Genomic DNA, 22,949 nt, shown 5'->3' on the forward strand with positions numbered 1-22,949 from the left:
CTTCTAGGAAGGGAAGGAGGGGAATGAGTTGATGCAGTGTACAAAGATACTTAAACTTTATAATGTTTTATTATTTTATGTGAAATGGCAAAGTGTTCATTTTTTCCATTATAAATAGTGGGTTACTCGCTGTACCTTTCTATGTGTTTGAAGATTTAAACAATTACTGGAACAAGAGAGAGTTTTGAGTTTTATCCTCTAGGAAGTGGAGAACTACTGAAGTGTGCTTTTGATTGTTGAAATAAACATGCCTGACTTCTCTACTCATTGTTCTTGCCTATGAATTAAGACACTCTTAAGTGAGCTATAGAGTTGATTCACCTCAGCATTGTTTTTCTCTTCTCATCCTTATTGCCTCTCACTGCTAAGTGCCCAGTGGTGTCTGAGATGGTAAGATTAAAACTTGCACTTTTCCTAATAGATGCACCTCTCTTCCTGATTTGCAGTAAGCCATACCTGCTTTTAAGCAATTACCCATCATTTGGGGCCATCAGATGCACTGTACTTTGGTTTAGGTCATAATCAATAATTCATATGTCAATAGGAGCCCCATTAGCTCAGGTGAAGGCAGATGTCTTTCTAATGCAAATTTTCCATTTTCCAAATGACTTTTCTTTTTCCCAGAGAGTTGTGGTTGTAGAAGACATAAAAAGATGGAAAACTATGCTGGAACTTCCTGATCAAACCAAAGAGAATCTCATTGAAGCCTTACAAGAATTAAAGAAGAAAATACCCTCCAGGGAAGTGTTAAAATCAACAAAGATAGGTATATTCCTTCTTAATTTTATTTTTTAAGAAAGCTTATATTTTGTCTCCCTTCTTTCCATCCTCTCTCCTTCAAACATGAAGTTATCTCCCTTATCAATGCTTTCAATTCCCTGGTAAAGGACTGTTGTTTAAAAAATTATCTGTTGGTTGCAGACCAGTACCTTGGTAATACATAAAAAAAAAAAAATCAGAAAAATGAAATGGAATGTACAAAATACAAGCCCGTTTTTAAAATTAGTTTCAACAGATATAGAATTACCCTTGTCAAATTACCATGAAAGTTTCTAAGTGCTTACATTTTATTTATGTACTTACTGGCATAACTGGCAATAACACATGGATAACATTTTGAGTGTGCTAGATGCTGGGTATGCAGAAATGGATACGACATCATTTGTGACCTCAAGAAACTTAGGGTTTGGGCTGGGTGTGGTGGCTCATGCCTGTAATCCCAACACTTGGGGAGGCTGAGGTGAGCAAATCACTTGAGGTCAGGAGTTTGAGACCAGCCTGGACAACATGGCAAAACCCTATCTCTACTAAAAATACAAAAATTAGCCAGACATGGTAGTCCATGCCTGTAATCTTAAGCTACTCAGGAGGCTGAGGCATGAGAATTGCTTGAACCTGGGAGGCAGAGGTTGCAGTGAGCCAAGATCGTGCCACTGCACTCCAGCCTGGGCGACTCAGACTCTGTCTCAAAAAAAAAAAAAAGAAACTTAGGGTTTGGTAGCAGAGACAAGCATATAGACAAATGGGAACAGTGAAATATTGTAGGTTATAAATAAAAACATGTAAATAGTGTTCTGGGTACTATTCTAATCTAAACAAGGTATATACTGGGGACTTCAGAAAAGGCTTCATAGAGGAGGTGACATTTCAGTTACATCTTGATATTATAGCATTGGAGATACTTAAAAGGTAAGTCGGGGACCATGTTGAATTGCCATTTTAGTACAGTACACAACTGTGAATAATATGCAAGGAAGTGCCAACATGTGTTACTCAAGCTGCTCCCAGCTCCCCAGGGAGTCCAGGACAGTCATTCACAGCTGCTGTTCTTGCCCTCACTAGGGCAGCCATTGCCTTGTCTGCCTCCCCTTGACCTCTTGTTCATGAGAAGCAGAAGAGAGAGCAGCTTCAGAACTGGCACTAACAGCTGGGAAGAGCTGTGCAAAATCCCCAGAGGGCCCCCCAAGAGTCTTAGAGCTGTACCTCTGTAATATAAACCAGAATCTGAGAAAATCAGATGCTTTAAGAATATAAAACCCTACTATTGTAGCCAAGGAGGTTCTCCCATCTGCTGCTGGATTTTGTCTTTTTAGGTTATAATCACTAGGGGGCAATAAGACCATTCATATGAGCAGATAAAGTATTTCCACCAGTAGAGGGTACTAGTGATTAATATTTTATGACATGTATATGTGTACATATATATGTATATAGTTAAGCACATTCCACAAATACTGTATATGATCATAACTTAAATAGGCTGGATTTGAAGATTTGAAGATTATAATTAAAAAAATAATTTCTATTTGGTGTTTGAGTATAATTGTGAGTATGCTTTCAAGAATGGGTATTTCTGATGTTTGGAGATTTCATTTCAAGGATCATAACGAAACCACAACAGGGCTTGACTTAAGAGGACCTGGAAACCATCCAACTTTGAGTTTTGACTCTATCCCAAGCCTCGCCTAAACCTGAGGTTGTATGGAATATAGGAGTTTCTTGGTTTCTTTATAGTTACATCAGTTGCTATGCTGAAGATTTCATTTGGATCACTGCCTGAGAGTGTTTACATTTCTTCAACCTTTAGTCTTTCTGCCTGTTCCTATCCTGTGGGTTATAAGGGACAAATATTTACTGAGTACCTTTTCTGTGTTGGGAACTATATAGGCATAATAATGAAGGAAACAGATATTGTCCTGCCTTTTTGGAGCCTGAAGTCTAATAGAAACACAGTTTAACAAGACTTTATCATACAATGTGATGAGTGCTCTGATGATGGGGAGAAGTTAGCAAAATGACTATATGTGTTAGGAGTAGGGCAGAAGGTGTTGAAGAAATGTGTCAGGCCAGGGTACATCACGTGAGCTATATAGAAGGTGGAGGTGGGAGAGAACATGGTGCATTCCAGAAACTAAAAGTAGTTTGGTGTGTTAGAAATGTAATGTGCTTTAGAGAGCATGGCAAGAAATGAGACTGGAGAGACATTCTGGACCAGATGGAGAAGGTTCTTTGTAAGCCATTCAGAACTGTTTGGTCTTGGCATATGCATTAGTTATCTATCACTGTGTAAAAATTACTCTAAAATTTAGCTGCTGAAGACAATATTTATTATTTCACACAATTTTTTTAAGTTGAGAATCCAGGAGCAGCTTATCTGGTTGGTTCTGGCACAGGGTCTCTTATGAGGTTGCAGTCAAGCTGCTGGCTGGGGTTGCAGTCATCTGAAGGCTTGACCAGGGCTTAAGGATCTGCTTCCAAAATGGCTCACAGGATTGCTGGCAGGAGGCCTCAGTTTCTCATCATGTGGGCCTCTCCTTGGAGCTGCTCGTGACATGGCAGCTGGCTTTCCCCAGAGCAAGTGATCCAGGAAAGAACAAGAAAGCAAGAGAACAACCAAGATGGAAGCCACAGTGTCTTTTATAACCTGATCTCAGAAGTGATATATCATCAGTTTTGTCATATGCTATTGGTCACACAGACCAACCCTGATACAGTTTGGAAGGCAACATAAGGGTATAAATACCAGGAGGTGATAATCACTGAAACCTAACTTGTAGACTGGCTACCATAGCCTGTATTTCTTTTCATTTATCTTAGATACATTATACTTCCTGGACCTGCAGATTCATGTTCATTGTTGAAAATTTACAGCCATTATCTTTTTTTTTTTAATTTAAAAAAAAAATTTTTTTTTAAAGACAAGGTCTTTCTGTGTCACCTAGGCTAGAGTACAGTGGCATAATCACAGCTCACTGCAGCCTTGAACTCCCAGGCTCAAGTGATCCTCCCGCCTCAGCCCCCCAGGTAGCTAGGACTGCAGGTATGCACCACCACATGCAGCTAATGTTTGTATTTTTTGTAGAGATAGGGTCTCGCTAAGTTGCCCAGGGTGGTCTCAAACTCCTGGGCTCAAGCAGTCTTCTCAGCCTCCCAAAGTGCTGGGATTACATGTGTAAGCCACTATGCCTGGCAACAACCATTATTTCTTCAAAAGTTACTCTCTTTCATTATTTCTGTTCCCTCCTTCTGAGATTCTATAATTAGAAGCATGTTAGGTCTTCTATTCTTCATACCCTTTAATTTATCTATTTTTTATCTCTGTCTGACTCAGCATTCTGGGGTAATATCTTCAGATACATATCTTCCAAGTCACTTATTCTCTCTTCAGCTGACTCTAATCTGCTATTTAGCCCATTTATTAAGGTCTTTATTTCAAAAACTGTGTTTCATTTTTACAAATTTGTTTTATCCCCAATTTTTTTTTTTTTTTTTTTTTTTTTTTTTTGAGACAGAATCTTGCTCTGTTGCCAGGCTAGTGCAGTGGTGTGATCTCGGCTCACTGCAACCTCTGCCTCCTGGGTTCAAGTGATTCTCCTGCCTCAGCCTCCCTAGTAGCTGGGACTACAGGCACGCACCACCATACCCAGCTAATTTTTGTATTTTTAGTAGAGAAGGGGTTTCACCATGTTGGCCAGGATGGTCTCGATCTCTTGACCTCATGATCTGCCTGCCTCAGCCTCCCAAAGTGCTGGGATTACAGGCATGAGCCACTGGCCTTGGCTTCCCAAAGTGCTGAGATTACAGGTGTGAGCCACTGCACCCAGCCCCAAAATGTTTTCTATAAATTTTTTTTGGTGCATTCTTGTGATTGTGCCTTTTATTTCTTAAACATTTAATATCTAGCTCTTCTGTATTCATCTGACTATTCTAATATTTATGGTTCTTGGGGATTTAAATCTGTTGTTTATTGTTTCTGCTGACTGATGGTACTTGCCTTCCCATGTGCTTGTTGATTTTTAATTGCAAACTCATTATTGTATTTCTATTTTTCTTTTAACTTTATTATTTTTTTTTTTTTGAGACAGGGTCTTACTCTGTCTCCCAAGCCGGAGTGCAGTGGTGCAATCATGGCTCACTGCAGCCTTGAACTCCTGGGTTCAAGGGATCCTCCTGCCTCAAACTTCCGAGTAGCTGGGACTACAGGTAGATGCCACCATGCCTGGATCATTTTTTAAATGTTTTATAGAGAAGGGGTCTCGCCCAGGCTAGTCTTGAACTCTCGTACCCAAGTGATCCTCCTGCCTTGGACTCCCGGAATGCTGGGATGACTGGCATGAGCCACTGTGCCCAGCCTGTATTTCTATCTGTAGGAATTCTGTGGGTCTAAATTGAGAAGCTTCCCTCCAAAGGGGATTAACTTCTTTTGTTTCTGGCAACAGTCAGAGGCCATCTCTGACCTGGAATACTTTAGCACACCTCTTAAGGATCTCACCTCAGTATGAGAGTGCCGAGGATTAGCTCCCCTCATCACTGCTGGCCCAAAGCTAAGTATTTCAGCAGCATTGCTACTGATATCAGCCCTTAGGATAACCCTACCACTCCCTGAGTGCACCCTTCTAGCCTCTGCTAACTTTTTTGTTGGGGTTAGGTGGCTTTTATCCAGGATCTAGTAATACTGCAGTGAAAGAGTAGCTTTAGTCTGCCATAAAACTTGAGAGTTTGGTCTTTATCTTAAAGATAGTAGAATTATTACTGAAGAGTTTTGAATGGAGGAATGACATATTCAGTTTAGAAAAATCTATCTGGTTGCCATGTGGGAAAAGTGTTGGACACAAGCAAACCTAGAAGCAGGAAGCTCAGTTAGGAAGCTCCTAAAACATCTGCATAAGAAATGAGAGTGGCCTGGATGGAGTAGTAATCATGGAGATGAAGAAATTGTAGTTGGAGTCAAGAGACATACATGTGATAAATCCAAAGGACTTGTAGATTGATTGGATGTTGGGAATGAAGATGAAGCAGTGAAGGCTGAGGGCTAGGTTTCTGATATGGACAAGTAGGTGGATGGCAGTACCACTCATTAAGATAAGAAACAGCAGGTTTGGAGGTGGAGGGAATAATAAGTTCCATTTTAGACTTATTCTGTGGAACATCCCAAAAGGAATGTCCAACAGAATGCTAGAAATACAAGAGTGAAGCTAAGGAAAGGTTGTAACTATACACTGGGGAGTCATTATCAGCATAGACCTGGGAAATGGTGTGATAATAGTAGATAAGCTGCTGCACGCAGTGGCTCACGCCTGTAATCCCAGCACTTTGGGAGGCTGACGCAGGTGGATCACGAGGTCAGGAGATCAAGACCATCCTGGCTAACATGGTGAAACCCTGTCTCTACTAAAAATATAAAAAATTAGCCAGGCATGGTGGCAGGCGCTTGTAGTTCCAGCTACTTGGGAGGCTGAGGCAGGAGAATGGCGTGAACCTGGGAGACGGAGCTTGCAGTGAGCTGAGATCGCTCTACTGCACTCCAACCTGGGTGACAGAGCGAGACTCTGTCTCAAAAAAAGAAACAAAAACCAAAATAGTAGATAAGCTTGCCTAGGATGAGTATATAAGTTAAGAAGACCCAAGAGCTGAGTTTAAAATCCAGAAGCACACCAGTATTTAAGGACTTACAGAAGAAACTGAGAAGGTACGACCAGAGCAACAGAAAGAAAACAAAAGAATGCTGTCATAGATTGCAAAGGAAAGAGTGTTTCTAGGAGGGGATTGGTTAGCTTTGTCCATTCTTGTCAAAATGCCGAATAAGCTACATCTAAAAATTGCACATTAGATTTTGCAAAATGAAGTCATTAATGATCTTGCTTAGGACCATTTCAGAAGTAAGGTTAGGGGCAGAAGCTTGAGGAGTGAAGAAGATGTATGAAAATGAAACAAAATAGACAACTCTTTCAAGAAGTTTGGTATTAAAAGAAAAGAGAGGTGACAATATCAGAAAGGGAATGTGGGATTGAAGAAAGTTCTGTTTTTTAAGATGGAAAAGGATCCTAACATGTTGAATGCTAATGGCAAAGATTCTGTAGAGTGAGAGAAGTTAATGTAGGAGAATAATAACAGGGTGAGCCCCTTAAATTGTTAAGATTGATAACCAAGATGAGGATTAGCAAGAGCCTTGGATCATCATTTGATCTGTGTTTTATAGAATCTATATTCATTCATTCATTCAACACATACTGAGCACCTTCCTTGTCCTATGCCTTATGCTGTGTGCTACAGAATAATGCATGGTTCATGTTTGTAAGGCGCCCACATTCTCTGGAAAAATAGGCATTCAGGTGTATAATAATGATTGACGTGAAAATGCTAAAATCAAGGGATGTACAAAGGTCTGTGGGAATACGGGGGAGACAGTGAATATCTGCCTAGGCAAGTGGAGAAGGATTTTTATAGAAGTGATGGGATTTTGCTAGGTCAAAATGAGATCTGGCTCATTGCAGGCAGAGACATGAGTAAAGGAATGGAAGCTTGAAAATCCTGAAAACAACATGCTACAATGTAATGGCTGGAATGGGCAAGGGTGGATAGCAATTGGGCCTGATTATAAAGAAACTTAAAAGCTAGCCATTAGGGTATGGACTTTTCCCAGATGTCATTGTTTTCAAGTGTGGATTTCTTAGAACTCTGGTCCAGTGAGATGTTATTTGAAGAAAGTGTCCTGGGTTCAAATAAAGCTTGGAAAATGCCGCATCACTGTTTCCTCTCCCTTAGAGGTTTTCAGTATACTTTCTCATTTAATAGGCTAGATGAAATCCTACAATAAAGAAACCTGTTTGACTGGGCGCGGTGGCTCACGCCTCTAATCCCAGCACTTTGAGAGACCGAGGCAAGTGGATCACTTGAGGCCAGGAGTTTGGAACCAGCCTGGCCAACATGGTGAAACTTCGTCTTTACTAAAAATATAAAAATTAGCTGAGTGTGGTGGTGCATGCCTGTAGTCCTAGCTACTCGAGACGCTGAGGCAGGAGAACCCTGGAAGCTGAGGCAGGAGAACCCGAGAGGCAGAGGCAGGAGAACCCGGGAGGCAGAGGTTGCAGTGAACTGAGATCATGCCACCGCACTCCAGCTTGGGCGACAGAGCAAGACCTTGTCTCAAAAACAAAAACAACAACAACAAAAAATTTTATTTTATGAGTATTTTTTTGTTTGTTTTTTTAACTTTCATTTTAGGTTTGGGGGTACATGTGAAGGTTTGTTATATAGGTAAACTCCCCATGTCATGGGGGCTTGTTGTATATATTATTTTGTTACCCAGGTATTAAACCTAGTACCCGATAGTTATGTTTTCTGCTCATTACCCTTCTCCCACACTTCACCCTCAAGTAGACGTCAGTGCCTCAGTGTCTGTTCCTTTTTTTGTGTTCATGAGTTATCATTTAGCTCCCACTTATAAGTGAAACATGCAGTATTTGGTTTTCTGTTCCTGCGTTAAGTTTGTTTAGGATAATGGTCTTCAGCTCCATCCATGTTCCCATAAAGGATATGATCTTGTGCTTTTTTATGCCTACATAGTATTCCATGGTGTATCGGTACCACATTTTCTTTATCCAGTCTGTCATTGATGGGCATTTCAATTGATTCCATGTCTTTGCTATTGTGAATAGCACTGCAGTGAAGGTGGGTATCTTCTTAGCAATCTATGAGCTTGAGAAACAGCTGTTACTGGAACCATTTAATGTTAACTATAGGATGACATGATGAGTGTTTCTGGTGACCAAGGGAAAAATGCATAGGAAAAGGGTGTTAATAGAGAAAGATCAGGTAGAAATCAGGATATCAGATAGGGGATCATTCAGGTATTCATTCATGTGCCAGGCAGTGTTCTGGATACATGCGATCAAAACAAGACAAAAATCTCTACCCTTGTGAAGCTCAGTGAGGAGACATGCAATAAAGAATAAACATAATAAACAAATTGTGTAGTTATGTTAGAAGATGAAAAGTGCTGTGCAAGAGAAAAAGTCAACAAGTTGGGGGGATGGGGAATGTGGATGGTGTGGGTGGGAGTAGGCCTCATTGAGAGATGACATTTGAGCAGAAACTTGAAGGAAGTGAGGAAGTGAGCCATGAGGATGAGGTATGGCTGTAAACGTTGAGGTGAGACATGATGAAGGCTTGGAGGACTGAGACAATGGAGAAATGAAATAGCTCCTTAGAGAAATCTTATCAGGGAGAACGGGCTGGATTTAAGGAATTGACCGTGGAGGTGAGGGAAAATGGGGATGCCCCGATGATGCCTCTCGCTATGTTGCCACCCTTATCCTCTCCACTGGCTCACTCTTGCTGCTTTCAGACAAGCACAAATCTTCCCCTTTAATTGTCTTTGCCACCTTTTCCAAACACCTTATTTCCCTTCTTTTTATAACCAGATTCCTTTAAAAATGTTGGCTACTCGCAGCTCCCATTTCTGGCCTGCCCAATCCTTTGGGAACAGCGTTCCAAGCTGGCTTCTCGCGCAACCACTATTCTCTCAGGACACAAGTAATTTCATTCTATCCAAATCCAATGGTCTTGTCTGAGTTCTCATCTTCCCAGACTGTGAATTTGAGACCATTGATACTCCCTTTCTGTTGACATAAATGACACTGAACTGGTTGCCAGTTCTGTATCTATTTTTAAACTGTTTGTTACCTTCATAGCTCTTATCTCAGTTTGTAATCACCTATTTAATTATTTACTTCTTTATTTTTTTATTTGCTAGACAGTAACTCTGTGCCAGCAGAAGTTACATTTTATTTACCAGTGTATTTCAAGCATTAGTGGTATACAGCAGGAGCTCAGGATATAGTCCTCAAATGAGTGAAAATGACAAAGTTGAACAAGTTTTCTCTATAGCTCTTCTTGCCTTCTGTGTCCTTGTTTCTTTCCTTTCTGTGTTTCTTCAGCCCTTGTTCTCTCTCCCCTAACAGGGTGCTTTTCCATAAAGCTCAGCCCTTAGTCTTTTGCTGCTTTTTTAGAGCATTTAGCCAGAGAGCTTGTCCATGTCTCCAGCTTAACTGAGGCCTTAATTCAGATACCTCTTGGATATGCATCTCCTATTCTGATCCATTTTTGAATCTTAGATTTCTAGAAAGGTTTTTCCAATTTACATTCCTACCATTTTCTTAAATCTTACAAATTTAAGAGGTAAAAATAGCATCTTGTTTTCATGTGCCGCATAGAATGAATTGTTTTCCATACATTTTTTTGGCACTTTTTCTTTTTTTTGTAAACTTTTCGTGTTCTTTGTACATTTACTGCTGAGATCTTATAATTTTTCTTATATATTTCTATGAGCTTTGTAAATGTCAGTGTCATAACCGTTTAAATCCATTTACCTACTTCAGTTTATAAACAGGGAAACTGAGACCCAGAGAGATGAAGTGACTTATCCAGGGCCACCTTATGAGTTAGCACCAGAGAGGTAATGAGAACCCAGGTCTCCTGGGGCAGTGTTCCTTCCTGGTTTGCAGACTGCCATTGTGCCCTGGACCCCAGCCATATGTCCCTTTATTTTATTGGACTGGCTCTATGGATTCTGCCATCTGCTTGAATTTAACTCTTTTAAATCAGAATTTAGTGCCTTTTCTTGTATACCTCAAATGGGAGTTTTCTCTCAGTATTTCCATTTGAGTCAGTGTCCCTAGAGTTTTGTTCTCACATAAACCCATTAAGTGGAAATGTCCACCAGGCGGTTGGAGATGTGGGATTCAAGCTCAGATGCAAAATTTAGACTGGAAATACTTATTTGGAAGTCATCTGCCAGGAAGTGTTTGCTTACAATCACCTTAGTAGATGAATTCTCTAAGTAAAGGGAAAGATGAAGGGGCTGAAGGACTGAACCTGGGAGAAAATCTATGCTGGGGAAGTGGGAGGAAGAAGAGGAGCCAGATAAAGAGACTAAGGAAGTGTGGTTAGACAGGAAGAGAGCCAGGGCAGTACATGGACATGGAGACCAAAGACTGTTCTTAGAGGCAGGGGAAATGAGTGGCCTCGGTGTCCTCAAGTGGTCTGGGAAGTTGAGGGCCAACTAGCAAAAAGCCTTTGGAGCTGGCAGTGATAAGGCCTCTGTGAGTGGATACCTTTATTATCAAGGAAACCAAAGAGCATGGGGTATCGAGTAAAGAGCTGATCAGGCAGTGGAGTTACGCCTTGTACTCTTAAGCTGGTGAGCAGGCATGCTCCATTTTTGCAATACTGTATATATGAATATTCTGGGAAAAGTTTTGTCAATCATATCTGATTTCAGAGATGCTGTATTTTTGTTTATGATTGTTTAACAACAACAACAAAACCCCTCTTCTTACAAAGTACTTTCACATCTATGACCTTGTTTGATCTATATAACAGCTCTGGAAAGTAAGGATAATTTTTTTCCATTTTACAAATGGAAACACTGAGGCTTAAAGAGTTTAAAATAACTTTCTCCCAGGTTAGACAACCAAATAATAAATGACAAAGCTAAAATATTCTTTTTTTGTTTTGTTTTGTTTTTGAGGCGGAGTCTTCACTCTGTCGCCCAGGCTGGAGGCGCGATCTCGGCTCACTGCAAGCTCCGCCTCCAGGGTTCACGCCATTCTCCTGCCTCAGCCTCCCGAGTAGCTGGGACTACAGGTGCCTGCCACCGTGCCCGGCTAATTTTTTGTATTTTAGTAGAGACGGGGTTTCACCGTGTTAACCAGGATGGTCTCGATCTCCTGACCTCGTGATCCGCCTGCCTCGGCCTCCCAAAGTGCAGGGATTACAGGCGTGAGCTACCACGCCCTGCTAAAATATTCTTATACCATGTTATGCCATCTCCTGAAACCTAAAAATGAATAAAAGGCTAAAATCAAAATGATGGTAGGACTTTATTCCTTTCTGGAGGCTCTAGGGGACAATCCGTTTCCTAGACTAGTTGCCTTTTCTAGTTTCTAGAGGCCACCTGCATTCCTTGGCTTGTGATCTTCCTCCATCTTCAAAACTTGCAATGGTCGGTTGAATTCTTCTCACATCTGATCTCTGACCCATCTTTCTGCCTTTTCTTCACTTTTAAGGACTCATGTGACTAGATTGGGCCCACCTAGAAAAGCCAGGCTAATCTCTCCATCTCAGGGTACTTAACCTTAATCACATCTATAGAGTCTCTTTTGCCATGTAAGGTAACATAGTCACAGGTTCTGAGGATTAGGGCATAGTCATTATTGGGGACCATTGTTGTGTCTACTATACTCCTCAAATTATGTTATGCGTTTCAGGCTTCTGTGCTCTTGTTCACTCTACTTCTTGTGTTATTCCTGTCCCCTTGAGTTATCATCATTATTATTATTTTTTGTTTTGCAAAAGCCCTTCAAAAAATCTGACAGCAGCGCCAGCACATCCAGCCCTTGTTGCCTTTGAACTGGGAGTTTAGTCACCAACTAAATTAGCATTGTCTGAGTGTGATGCTTTTCGTTCTCAGGGCTCTGCAAGAAGGTTCCTGAGTGAGGTGATGCAGAGACTATGGAGAGATGCTCATTACCAGGGGTCTCCAATTTTCTTTCTTTCTTTTTTTTTTTTTTTTTTTGAGACAGTCTCACTCTGTCAGACAGGCTGGAGTCCGGTGGTGCGATCTTGGCACACTGAAACCTCTGACTCCTGGGTTCAGGCGATTCCCATGCCTCAGCCTCCCAAGTAGCTGGGATTACAGGCGTGCACCACCATGCCTGGCTAATTTTTGTATTTTTAATAGAGATGGGGTTTCACCGTGTTGGCCAGGCTGTTCTCGAACTCCTGGCCTCATGTGATCTCCCCACCTCAGCCTCCTAGTAAGTGTTGGGATTACAGGCGTGAGCCACTGCGCCTGGCTGAGTTATTATTAAGACCAGGATAAGCATTGCCTCTTTCATGATGTTCCCTGACCCCTTTACCAGCTGAATTGACTCCTCTGCCCTTTTGGCCCTCCTTGGGGTTCCCCCTTCAATACTATCTTAGGACTCTTGTAACACCTTTTTGTGTGCATTTGTTTGTTTAGGTGTTGTCCCCTGACTTTCCTAGAGCTCCTTGAATACAGGTTAGTCTGGATTTTCCGGGTCTTGTCTTGCTCAACATTCTATCCCAATGTCTGTGAGTATTTGTTAATATTTGGTAAATGAGCAAAAGACTGCTTCCTGCAGGGAATTTGTCTTAACAGTGTGCTGGGATGCAGAAATCCCCTAACCTTAAACCCCGGGAACTTGACCTGGGTCATAAGACCAGCCAGTGGCACTGCTTACTTTAAAACATAAACTTCATGGAGCAAATAATGACTTTTTGCAGATCATTAACTTCCTTGATGTAGCTACTGGCCAACTTGTGACCTTGGGGAAAGGTCATGGAGCCTCATCTTTTTCATCTGAATCAGAGGATGTAGGACTATCTGATCACCAGAGGGAATAGTAGAGGGTTAAAGCGTGGGCTTTGGAGCCAGACTGCTTATATATGAAACCCGGTCTGGCTTCTTGTTGTTTTTCGCAAGTTACCTCACCTCTCAGTACCTCAGGTATCTTTACCTATAAAATGGGGAACTACAGCACCTACTTCATAGGGTTGTTCTGAGGATTAAATGAATTAATATATGTAAAGTGGTTAGCACAATAGCTGTCATTGCTGTCATTATGATTATTTTATAATTTTATTAGAGACAGGGTCTCACTCTATCACCCAGGCTGAGTACAATGGCATGATCATAGCTCACTGCAGCCTCGAACTCCTGGGCACACACGATCCTCTTGCCTCAGCTTCTCAGGTAGCTGGGACTGCAGGCATGTGCCACCACACCCAGTCAATTCTTTTATTTATTTATTTTTTAAAGTTTTTTGTAGAGATAGGGTCTCACTATGTTGCCCAGGCTGATCTCAAACTCCTGCACTCAGGCAATCCTCCTGCCTTGGCCCCCACAAAGTGCTGGGATTACAGGCATGCCACCATGCCCAGCCTGTCATTATTAATGTTATCATGAAATTCCCTTTGTGATCTGAAATTTATGATTCTGCTCTGTTTTTGTCTAGTAGAGGGTTTCCCAGACTCCTTCTCTTTCTTGCCCCAGACTGAATTGCCTTTTTGCTGTTAGTCTTCTTTGGAAATTCTTCCCTCTTGCTGGCAAGTCTTGCATCCCCCACTGGGCTCCTTTACAGCCCTACCTACCCTTCCTGGGCTGGTTTGGCTGGTGTTGGCAAAAGACTCCTGACCAGTCCCAGTTTGGGCATGGCTCTTATGGGATTATCTGAGGGATGTACTGCCCACTGCAGGCCAAAAGCAGTGGCTCTACTGTCTGGACCTGTGAGTTGAAGCTTTCTGTCCTTTGGCCACCTCTCAGGGCCTGTGCTCTTCTGATTTTGGAATACCAAGAATGTGAATAACAGTATCTCATAGATCTCATATATCTAATAGAGCCTTGTTGAAGACTTCCTGTGTGCCAGTCCCTAATAACAGAGAAGTATAGTGTATTAGGGGTTCAGTGTGCAGGCTCTGGAGGTGGAGTCAGGCTGCTTGTGTTCTAATCCTAGCTTCCACGCTTATTAGCTGTGAGACCTTGGGCAAGGTGCCTTACTGAGTTTAGGTTTCTCATTTGTAAAAAAAGATATAATAACGGTATTTAAGTCATTGTTATAAAAATTAAATGAGATAATTCATACAAAGCCCGGAGTGATAAGCAGGAAAAATTCTCAGCGGTGGATAAGAATTAGAAACTTCTCCTTTTCTCAGCACCTTTGGATTCATTTCTTTACAGTGTAGTTTCATTATTTTGTTTGCAGTTGTGTGATTTTCCTAATCACCTCTATCCATATTCAAATGTTAGTACAAAACCAATTTGAAAGTCAAATGTAAATGTTTTTTATTTAACTGATTCAATTCAGCAAACATTTATAGATCGTCTCTTCTGTGCTAGGCACTATGCTGAGGGCTGGGAATAGAACTTGAAGTAAGGTAGAGGTTCTGCCCTCAACACATTTACAATTTTGAGGATAAGATGGACATTTAAATATTCTAGGCAGAGGGCATGGTATGAGATAAGGCACAGAAGTAGGAGCAGGCCAGCCAGCATGACCCCAAACAGGGACATGCAAGCTGCTGTCTATGGCTAGAAGATAGTGCACAGAGGCAAAAGAGTGGGAGGGGTGAAAGTGAGGGGAGGGAGGAAGGAGGGCGACATGGTGACAGGTGAGGCCAAAGAGATTCCAGGTCATCCAGAGCTTTCATGCTATGTTAGAAATTAATTTGAGGGCAATGGAGAGCCATCGGAGGATTTTTATTAAGGGTATGATATGATCAAATTGTGTTTGAAAAAGGTCATTTTGCCTTCAGTAGAGAGGATGAATTGGAGAGGGCCAGACTGGAGACAGAGTTTGGTTAGTAAAGTAATGCAGTAGACCTGTGGAGAAGTGTTGCGAACCTGAATCAGGGCAGTAAGAGTGGAGAGTAGGTGAGGAGGAAGAGTAAAAGATAGAGGGAGAATTAAGGAAGTAGATCTATATGACTTGGAATGGCTGAATTTAAGGTTGAAAGAGACAGTGGATCCTAAAATGGTGGGTGGGTGATGGTACCATTCTGTGACAAAAAATGTTGAGTTAGAGGTGTTTGCAGAATAAGCAGATGGAGATGTCCAGTAGGGGACTGGATATTTGGTCTCATGCTCAGTGGGAACCTTTGGCTAGGAACACATAGTTGGGAGTCATCTGCCTGTAGGTAGCTGGACCACAGGAGTGGGCAAGATTACTCAGGGAAGGCAAGTGGAGAAAGAAAAGAGGCCAAGGACAATGCCCTAACTGGGGTTCACAGATAATGAAAGATTGGACAAAGGAGCAGCAGCCAGCAGAGGAGACAGAGAACGAAGAAGAGACCCAGTAACAGGTGGTGTCTCCAAAAGCAGTGCAAGAGAATATTTCAGGAAGAAAGCCAGTGTCAGATGCCACAGAGAGGCCAAGTAATGTCAGGATGGAGAAGGACCACTGGATTCGACCAAGTCAAAGGACTCTCTGTGTGAGGGACTTCTGCATTGTTTCTCATATATAAAGCTGGGTCAGCAGTGCCCTTCTTGGAGAGAGAAAAGGTTAAGGTGAGACTCTTATGAAGGGAAGGATCTGTATTCCGAAGAAACCTGAATATTGCCCTACTATAGCACAGCCCAGGCTGTTAGGTTTGTTGACATGTTGAGCCAGCCCACTAGATTGTGAGCTGAACTGCATGGATACACACAGTCCCACTACTCAGAAGAGACCACCATTAATAATTTTATTGTAAATTCTTTGAGACTTTTTTCTTTGCATATAAACAAAAATGTTGTTTATATGTATACACATATGTAGTTTTAAAAATAAACATTGGCTCACATTGTGTGTGCTCTGAGACCTGCTTTTTTCACTTGACTAAAAAAACTGATCATTTTTCCAGTCACTTCATGTAGAGCTATTTTAGTTTAGTGTTTTGTTGGTTTTTTTGTTTTCTTTTCTTTTTTTTTTTTTTTTTTTTTTTTGCAGTTTTTTTTTTTTTTTTAGTAGAGACGGGGTTTCACCGTGTTAGCCAGGATGGTCTCGATCTCCTGACCTCGTGATCCGCCCGTCTCGGCCTCCCAAAGTGCTGGGATTACAGGCTTGAGCCACCGCGCCCGGCCTGTTTTCTTTTTTTGAGACAATCTTGCTCTGTCACCCAGGCTGGAGTGCAGTGGTGCGATCTTGGCTCACTGCAACCTCTGCCTCCAAGGTTCAAGCGATTTTCATGCCTCAGCCTCCTGAGTAGCTGGAATTACAGGCATTCACCACCTCGCCCAGCTAATTTTTGTAATTTTAGTAGAGACAGGGTTTCGCCATGTTGGCCGGGCTGGTCTCAAATTCCTGGCCTCCAGGGTTCCACTCACCTCAGCCTCCCAAAGTGCTGAGATTACAGACATGAGCTGCTTCGCCTAGCCTATTTTAGTTTTTAATGGCTGCAAAGTTGTTATTGTTTAAATGGACTATAATTTATTTAACAAACAGGACCCTTCATGATGAGCTTGTAGGTTATTCCTAGCTTTTCGCTATCACAGACAATACTGGAAGGAATATTTCTGTGCATGTGTCTTCTTTGTACACTTTGGCAGGTAAAATGTAGGCTAAATTCCTGGGGCTGTGTCCTCCTCATCTCTGTATCTTCAGCACCAGACATAAGGTAAGTGCCTGGTAAAAGTGTTTAAATGGGCCAGGCTCGGTGGCTCATGCCTGTAATCCCAGTACTTTGGGAGGCCAAGGTGGGTGGATCACCTGAGGTCAGGAGTTCGAGACCAGCCTGACCAACATAGCAAAACCCTGTCTCTACTAAAATTACAAAAATTAGCCAGGCGTGGTGGCCACTGCACTCCGGCCTGGGTGACAGAGCAAAACTCCATCTAAAAAAAAAAAAAGTGTTTAAATGCTCTGGATCTAGGTCTGACATCCTGTACTGTCTTATTTATCATTTTATTTTTAGCATCTACTACAGTGACTAAGAGCATAAAATGTTGCTTGCTGAATGAATAATCTCAGGGATAAGGAGAACTCCACCCAGAAGAGGAAAGTACCCAGGGATGCTTTGTGCTTTAAAGTGATGTGTATTGGAATGCACTTTCCTAAGCACCGCTAGCTAGGAAGCACCTTTAGACATTTCTAATGAGTGCTCTGCATTCCTCTTCCTCTTCCTCCTTGTGATGAGTATTGATGTACTCCTTTCCCAGGTCCATAGAAAGGCTAGGTACAAATTTTTGATAAATAATTGGTTAGAGGGAGAAGTTAAAGACTCAATATTATTTTACCCTGTCTTCCCTTCAAAGTTTTATTTTTCAACTCCAGGATTCTCTTCATAGAACCTTTAAAGCAGGGACAATTTCTTGTTTAAGCCCTACATGACTAGTGCCTAGCATAGTATCTAGAGCAAACAGGCCTTCAATAAATGTGTGGAGAATAAAGGAATCAAACAATATTGGGCTATGCAGTTGGCATAATTGGAGAAATTTTCTAAATGTTTTGACCATTTTCTCAAATAAAAATGTTTTTCTGCTTCCCTTTGTTCAATGATGCCTCTTTCATTATGTATTAAATTCTTATGTACTATAGTCTGTTTCCGGCCTTCATTATTTTTATTCCCTATCCATTTTCTTTTTTGGTGTTGGTCCATATCATTTTCAACATTGTTACTTTATAATATGTTCTAATATCTTAGGTCTTAGATATGAGGCTAGTTGTGCCTCATAACTCCTCTTTTTCAAAATAGCATTTTATACACTTGCTGAGTTATATTCGTGTAGAAGTATTTGGTTGTAGTCTAATAAAAATAGCCTACTGAGATTTTTGGTTGAGATTACATAAAATCTATAAACTAATTTCTTTTTTGTTTCTTTTATTTTCTTTTTTCAGGCAGGGTCTTGCTCTGTTGCCCAGGCTAGAGTGCAGTGGCATGATCACAGCTCACTATAGCCTTGAACTTTTGGGTTCAAGCCATCCTCCCATCTCAGCCTCCCAAGTAGCTGAGAGTACAGGCATATGCCACCTCACCTGGCTAATTTTTTTTTATTTTTTGTAGAGACAGAGTCTCACTATATTGCCCAGGCTGGTCTTGAACTCCTGTGAGTTCAAGTGATCCTCCCACCTTGACATCCCAAAGTGTTGAGATTATAGGCATGAGCCACTGCACCCAGCCGACTAATTTCTATATTGGCATTTTTGTGCTGATTTTTCCATCTCGTAACAAGGTATATTTTCCCTTTATTCAAATCTTCTGTTATGTATTGTAGTAGGAATGTATGTTATTCTTTATATGAGTCTCTCATTCAACCAGCCTGCTCTCCTGATTCCCATCTCCTGGCACTATGCTCACTGCTGGAGATACAAAGATGAGCATCCCCTAAGGTTAGCTCTTTCTGCAAGAAGCTCAATTTGGTGAACGAAAGAGATAACCCATCAAATAATTACAACTAACTCTAGTAATTATCATGATAAACAGAACACAAGGTGCTAAGGAAGCAGAGAGCAGGGGTACTGACCAAAACTAGAGATATTAAGGGAGAATTCCTGGAGGAAGGGGTCCTTAAATGAGTCTTAAAGGCCGAATGGAAGTTGGCCAGATAAAAAGAGAAGTAAGAGTATTTCAGGCAGACAGAATGTTCATTGGGGTGTGTGCTCAAAAATAAAGAGATAAAAAATAAAATGTTTTAGGAGCTGCAAGTAGCTGGAGTATTGGATGACAGTGGATAGTAGCTGGAAATGAAGATAGAAAGTAGGTAGGAGGATGGCAGATTGTGAAGGGACTTTTATGAAGAGGTAAGGGTGGATATAGCACCAAAGAATTTAAGTGGAGGAGTGAAATGGTCAAATTTATGCTTTAGGAAAAAAGTCCCTAAAAAAGAAAACACTAAAAATAAATAAAGGCTATCCTAGCTGCAGTGTGGAAGATGGCATTAAGGGGTACCAAACTTAGCCAGAGAGGTCAACCAGGGTACCTTCATAGTCATCTGGAGGCAACATGCCCTAAGGCAGGGCAATGGGGCTAGGGATGGAGGAAAAGGAGGAATCCCAGAGCATTAAGGAAGTGGGCATAGACAGACAGCACACATGCATGCTCACACACCCATTCTTGTCCATGCTTTCCAAAGTGCTGTATAGTTTTTACTAGTTTAAACAGGATTTGTTCCCCTGTTGTGTTCTGACTGGCTGTTGCTGACTTTAAAAAGCTACTGGTTTTTAAAAATATATCTATCTTATATTCAACCCATGGATCAGGATTAAAACATTCATTAAAATTAAAAATTAAAAAATATATATGTATCTTGTATTCTTCCATTTTTTGAACTTTGTTTTCAGTGTTCAGTTGACTTCTTTAGCCTTTCTAGGCATTTATTTTTATCTAAGTACTTTTGCATATTGATATTTTTGACCTTTCACCTTTTTTCCATTTTTATTATGAAATTCTCAAACATACACAAAAATAAAGAGAATATTATAACTCCTATATGCCCTTCATCTAGATTCAATAACTATTAAGATTTTGCCCTACTTCTTCTTTCTGTTTTTGCTTTTATGTTGTTCCTGAGGTATTTTAAAGCAGAATCTCAGACCTTTTGTCATTTGAACTCTACATACTTCAGTATGCATCTCTAAAAAATGTGGGTATTTTCTCATGTAACCACAGTATCATTGTTCTTGTGCTTAACAAAGTTTACAATTATTCCTTGGTATAATTTAGTATCTAGTACATATTCATATTCCTTGTTTATCTCAAAATATCTTTTAACAGTTGGTTTGTTCCAATTGGGATTTGAATCACGCATCGCATTTGTTAGTTTGTACTCAAGAGACTTTTAATCTACTTCAGTCCCTAACCCTAGCCCCTTTTCAGAAAAACAAACGAAAAACAACAACAAAAGGAACCACTGACTGTGGAAGAAACCATGTCTGTTGTCCTGTAGAATGTCCCACATTCAGAATTTGTCTTGTTTCTTCATACTATAATTTAATTTATTCCTCTGTCTCTCCTATTTCCTGTGGATTGGAAGTTAGCTTTGAATGACTAACTGGATTATGGTTCTTTTTCTTTTGGGGAAAAGGATAAGACTACTTCATAGGTTGAGGGTGTGAAGTACTTCTGTTTCTTCTGTCTGATAGTCCCACTCTTAGGGATGCTAACACTGAACAGTGGGTTTAGATGATGACAGCTCATCCCTCCATTATAAATTTCCTCATCAGACTCATTGAATTAGTTCATCCACTGATGATTGTCTCTGAATGAATTATTTCATCAGGGCTACAAAAAAATGTTCTCATTCTATCAGTCTTTTCACATTTATTAGCTAAATAATATTCCCATAATAACTAGGGCTATTTTGTTGTCTTGAAATATAGTATGTACCCCCTTCCCCAAAAAAACTAGATAAATGCTTAATTCATTTTCTTTTATAGTAATTTTTGGTTAAAGAAGTTACCTTTGTTGTTCTTTTTAAGAATCTATTGATTTTGCTTCTAGTTTATGACTTAATTCATTGGCTAGGCTGCTGGTTCTCCCCCAGTGATTATCTTATTATCTCAGTCCTTTTGAAACAGGTTTCTTTTGCACAAGAGTCTTTACATCCTTGGGTGTGTGAATGACTTTCTCAGTACCACACGTCAGTCAGTCCATCTAGTCCTGCACTTTTCAGAAGAAGATGTAACAACTTTTCCTTTGGTTTTTCTCTTCCTGTTCCAGGTCACACTGTGAACAAGATGCGTAAACACTCAGATTCAGAAGTGGCTTCTCTTGCCAGAGAAGTTTACACTGAGTGGAAAACTTTCATTGAAAAACATTCAAATAGACCTTCTATTGAAGTTAAAAGTGATCCCAAAACCGAGTCGTTTAGGAAAAATGCCCAGAAATTACTCTCAGAAGCCTTGGAATTAAAGGTAATGCCCTAAGTATATACAACTGTTTTGTACCCATAATAATTAATTTTTAAAATAGAAGAAAAATAAAGTGAATATCCTGGTTGGATGTGATTAGTAGGTGCTCTTGGTTAAATACCTCATGATTTCATAATTAAGATTTCATAGTCTTAATGCTGTGGCTTTATTTTAACCAGTTATTCTTTAAGGATTCTGGATTTATGAGCATTCCAGAAGACAGTGTTGTAGGAGGCAGGCTTTTGAACTAGCAAGATCTGGGGTTGAAACCCTGACATTCTAGTTGTGATACCTTAGGCAGATACCTTAACATTTTCTGAGACTTGATTTCTTAATCTGTAAAATAAGGATTGTAAGTCCTACCACCTAAGGTATTAAAAAGGTTAAATGAACCATATATGCAAAAGAATAGTAGTGCCTGCTGATTAGAAATTATTTAATGAATGTTGGTTACTTCCCATTTAAAATTCCTTCCCTTCTCGCTGAAGTAAAAATTCTGTGATGGACTGAATATCAATAGTAAAATAAATAGTTGTCTAGTGAAAAGACTCAGATCCCCCAGTTTTCGTCAACAGCCATATCTTTAGTTTTAAGTCATAAAATCGATTGGATAGACATGCTCCCTATCTTCATGACTTACAATTCAGATGATGTTCGTGGTTTGAGGTATACATCCTGGAAGAAGGATTTTTGCTCATTAATAATAATATTCATTGTCATCATCAAACAACAAATCTTATAAGCTGATTAATACTCAGGAAAATAACACATATAATAGTCATGTTTCTTCCTTATCCCAGGATATCCCAGAGCAACTCTGCTAAAGTATCCTTAGAGAACAATTTAATATTAATAAAAGAAGCAAATCAGAAGTCTGATTTAAACGCTAGATCTGTTACTACAGTCTCTAAAAAAATTTTTTGCCATTCTATCTCAATTATTTATCCACAAAAGAAAGACTTGTGATATAGTACTTACTTTTTTTAAAATAAAGTTTTGGATCTGAAGTGAATTTGCGCCAAAGCAGCAGCTGCATTGCCACAGTTCTGTCTTCACCTTCACCATGTTCCTCTTGGTCAAAAATGCACTAAGTTGCCTCCAAATTCAAAGCATTCAGCAAACAATGGCAAGGCAGAGCCACCACAAACGTACACCTGATTTTCATGATAAATACGGTAGTGCTGTATTAGCTAGTGGAGCCACTTTCTGTATGGAAATATGTAGCAATACAAATCGGAATAGAATGGAACCTGTCCCCTGTTGGCAGAGTCACCCCAAAGGAAGGGAGAGATCGGTAATCATCCCAGCTGATGTAATAATGAATTGTTTAAAAAACAACTCATAATTGATGCCAAGTTAAAGCACTGTGTACCCATTAAGATATGGCATTATTGAAGAAATAAAGTACATTCGAAACCTTAAAAATAAATAAATAAAGTTGTGGATTTTTAAATACAAACTTCTAATAGAAAATGAGAAAAATTTATAAAAGAGAAAAAAATGTAACCCAGACATAATCTTGTTAACACATTGGCACATTTCCTTTTTTGGTAAATTGTTACGGTTTTTTAAATGAATGTTGGGCAAGTTATGATTAACTAAGATGTATATAGAGTGAATTATATGCCGAAAGTTCCATAAGATATTTTTATTGATTATTTAAGTAACATTGCAGAAAATTGATGTAATTATTTACATTTGTGTTCTCTTTAATCTTGATCAATTTTAGTGTCATTTTGTGTATCCTTTTCGATATATCTT

General features: G+C 40.2%; 2 protein-coding genes and 1 pseudogene across 2 annotated transcripts in view; all 3 read left to right on the plus strand.

The window, feature by feature from the left end:
- Nucleotides 1–22,949, plus strand: part of MRPL37 (mitochondrial ribosomal protein L37) — a 911,410-nt gene that overhangs the window by 757,162 nt on the left and 131,299 nt on the right. The gene's annotated exons all lie outside the window — the stretch shown is intronic.
- The window catches only part of TCEANC2 (transcription elongation factor A N-terminal and central domain containing 2), a 45,679-nt gene that overhangs the window by 15,370 nt on the left and 7,360 nt on the right, over nucleotides 1–22,949 (plus strand). The window contains exons 3-4 of the mRNA XM_050803584.1: nucleotides 625–766; nucleotides 20,998–21,191. Coding sequence (XP_050659541.1) covers nucleotides 625–766; nucleotides 20,998–21,191 — 336 coding nt within the window. The remainder of the gene's footprint in view (nucleotides 1–624; nucleotides 767–20,997; nucleotides 21,192–22,949) is intronic.
- LOC126962598 (cytochrome c oxidase subunit 7B, mitochondrial-like) lies at nucleotides 21,201–22,608 on the plus strand (annotated as a pseudogene).

The sequence above is a fragment of the Macaca thibetana genome, chromosome 1 (genome assembly GCF_024542745.1).
Source record: "Macaca thibetana thibetana isolate TM-01 chromosome 1, ASM2454274v1, whole genome shotgun sequence".
NCBI classification, from domain to species: domain Eukaryota; kingdom Metazoa; phylum Chordata; class Mammalia; order Primates; family Cercopithecidae; genus Macaca; species Macaca thibetana.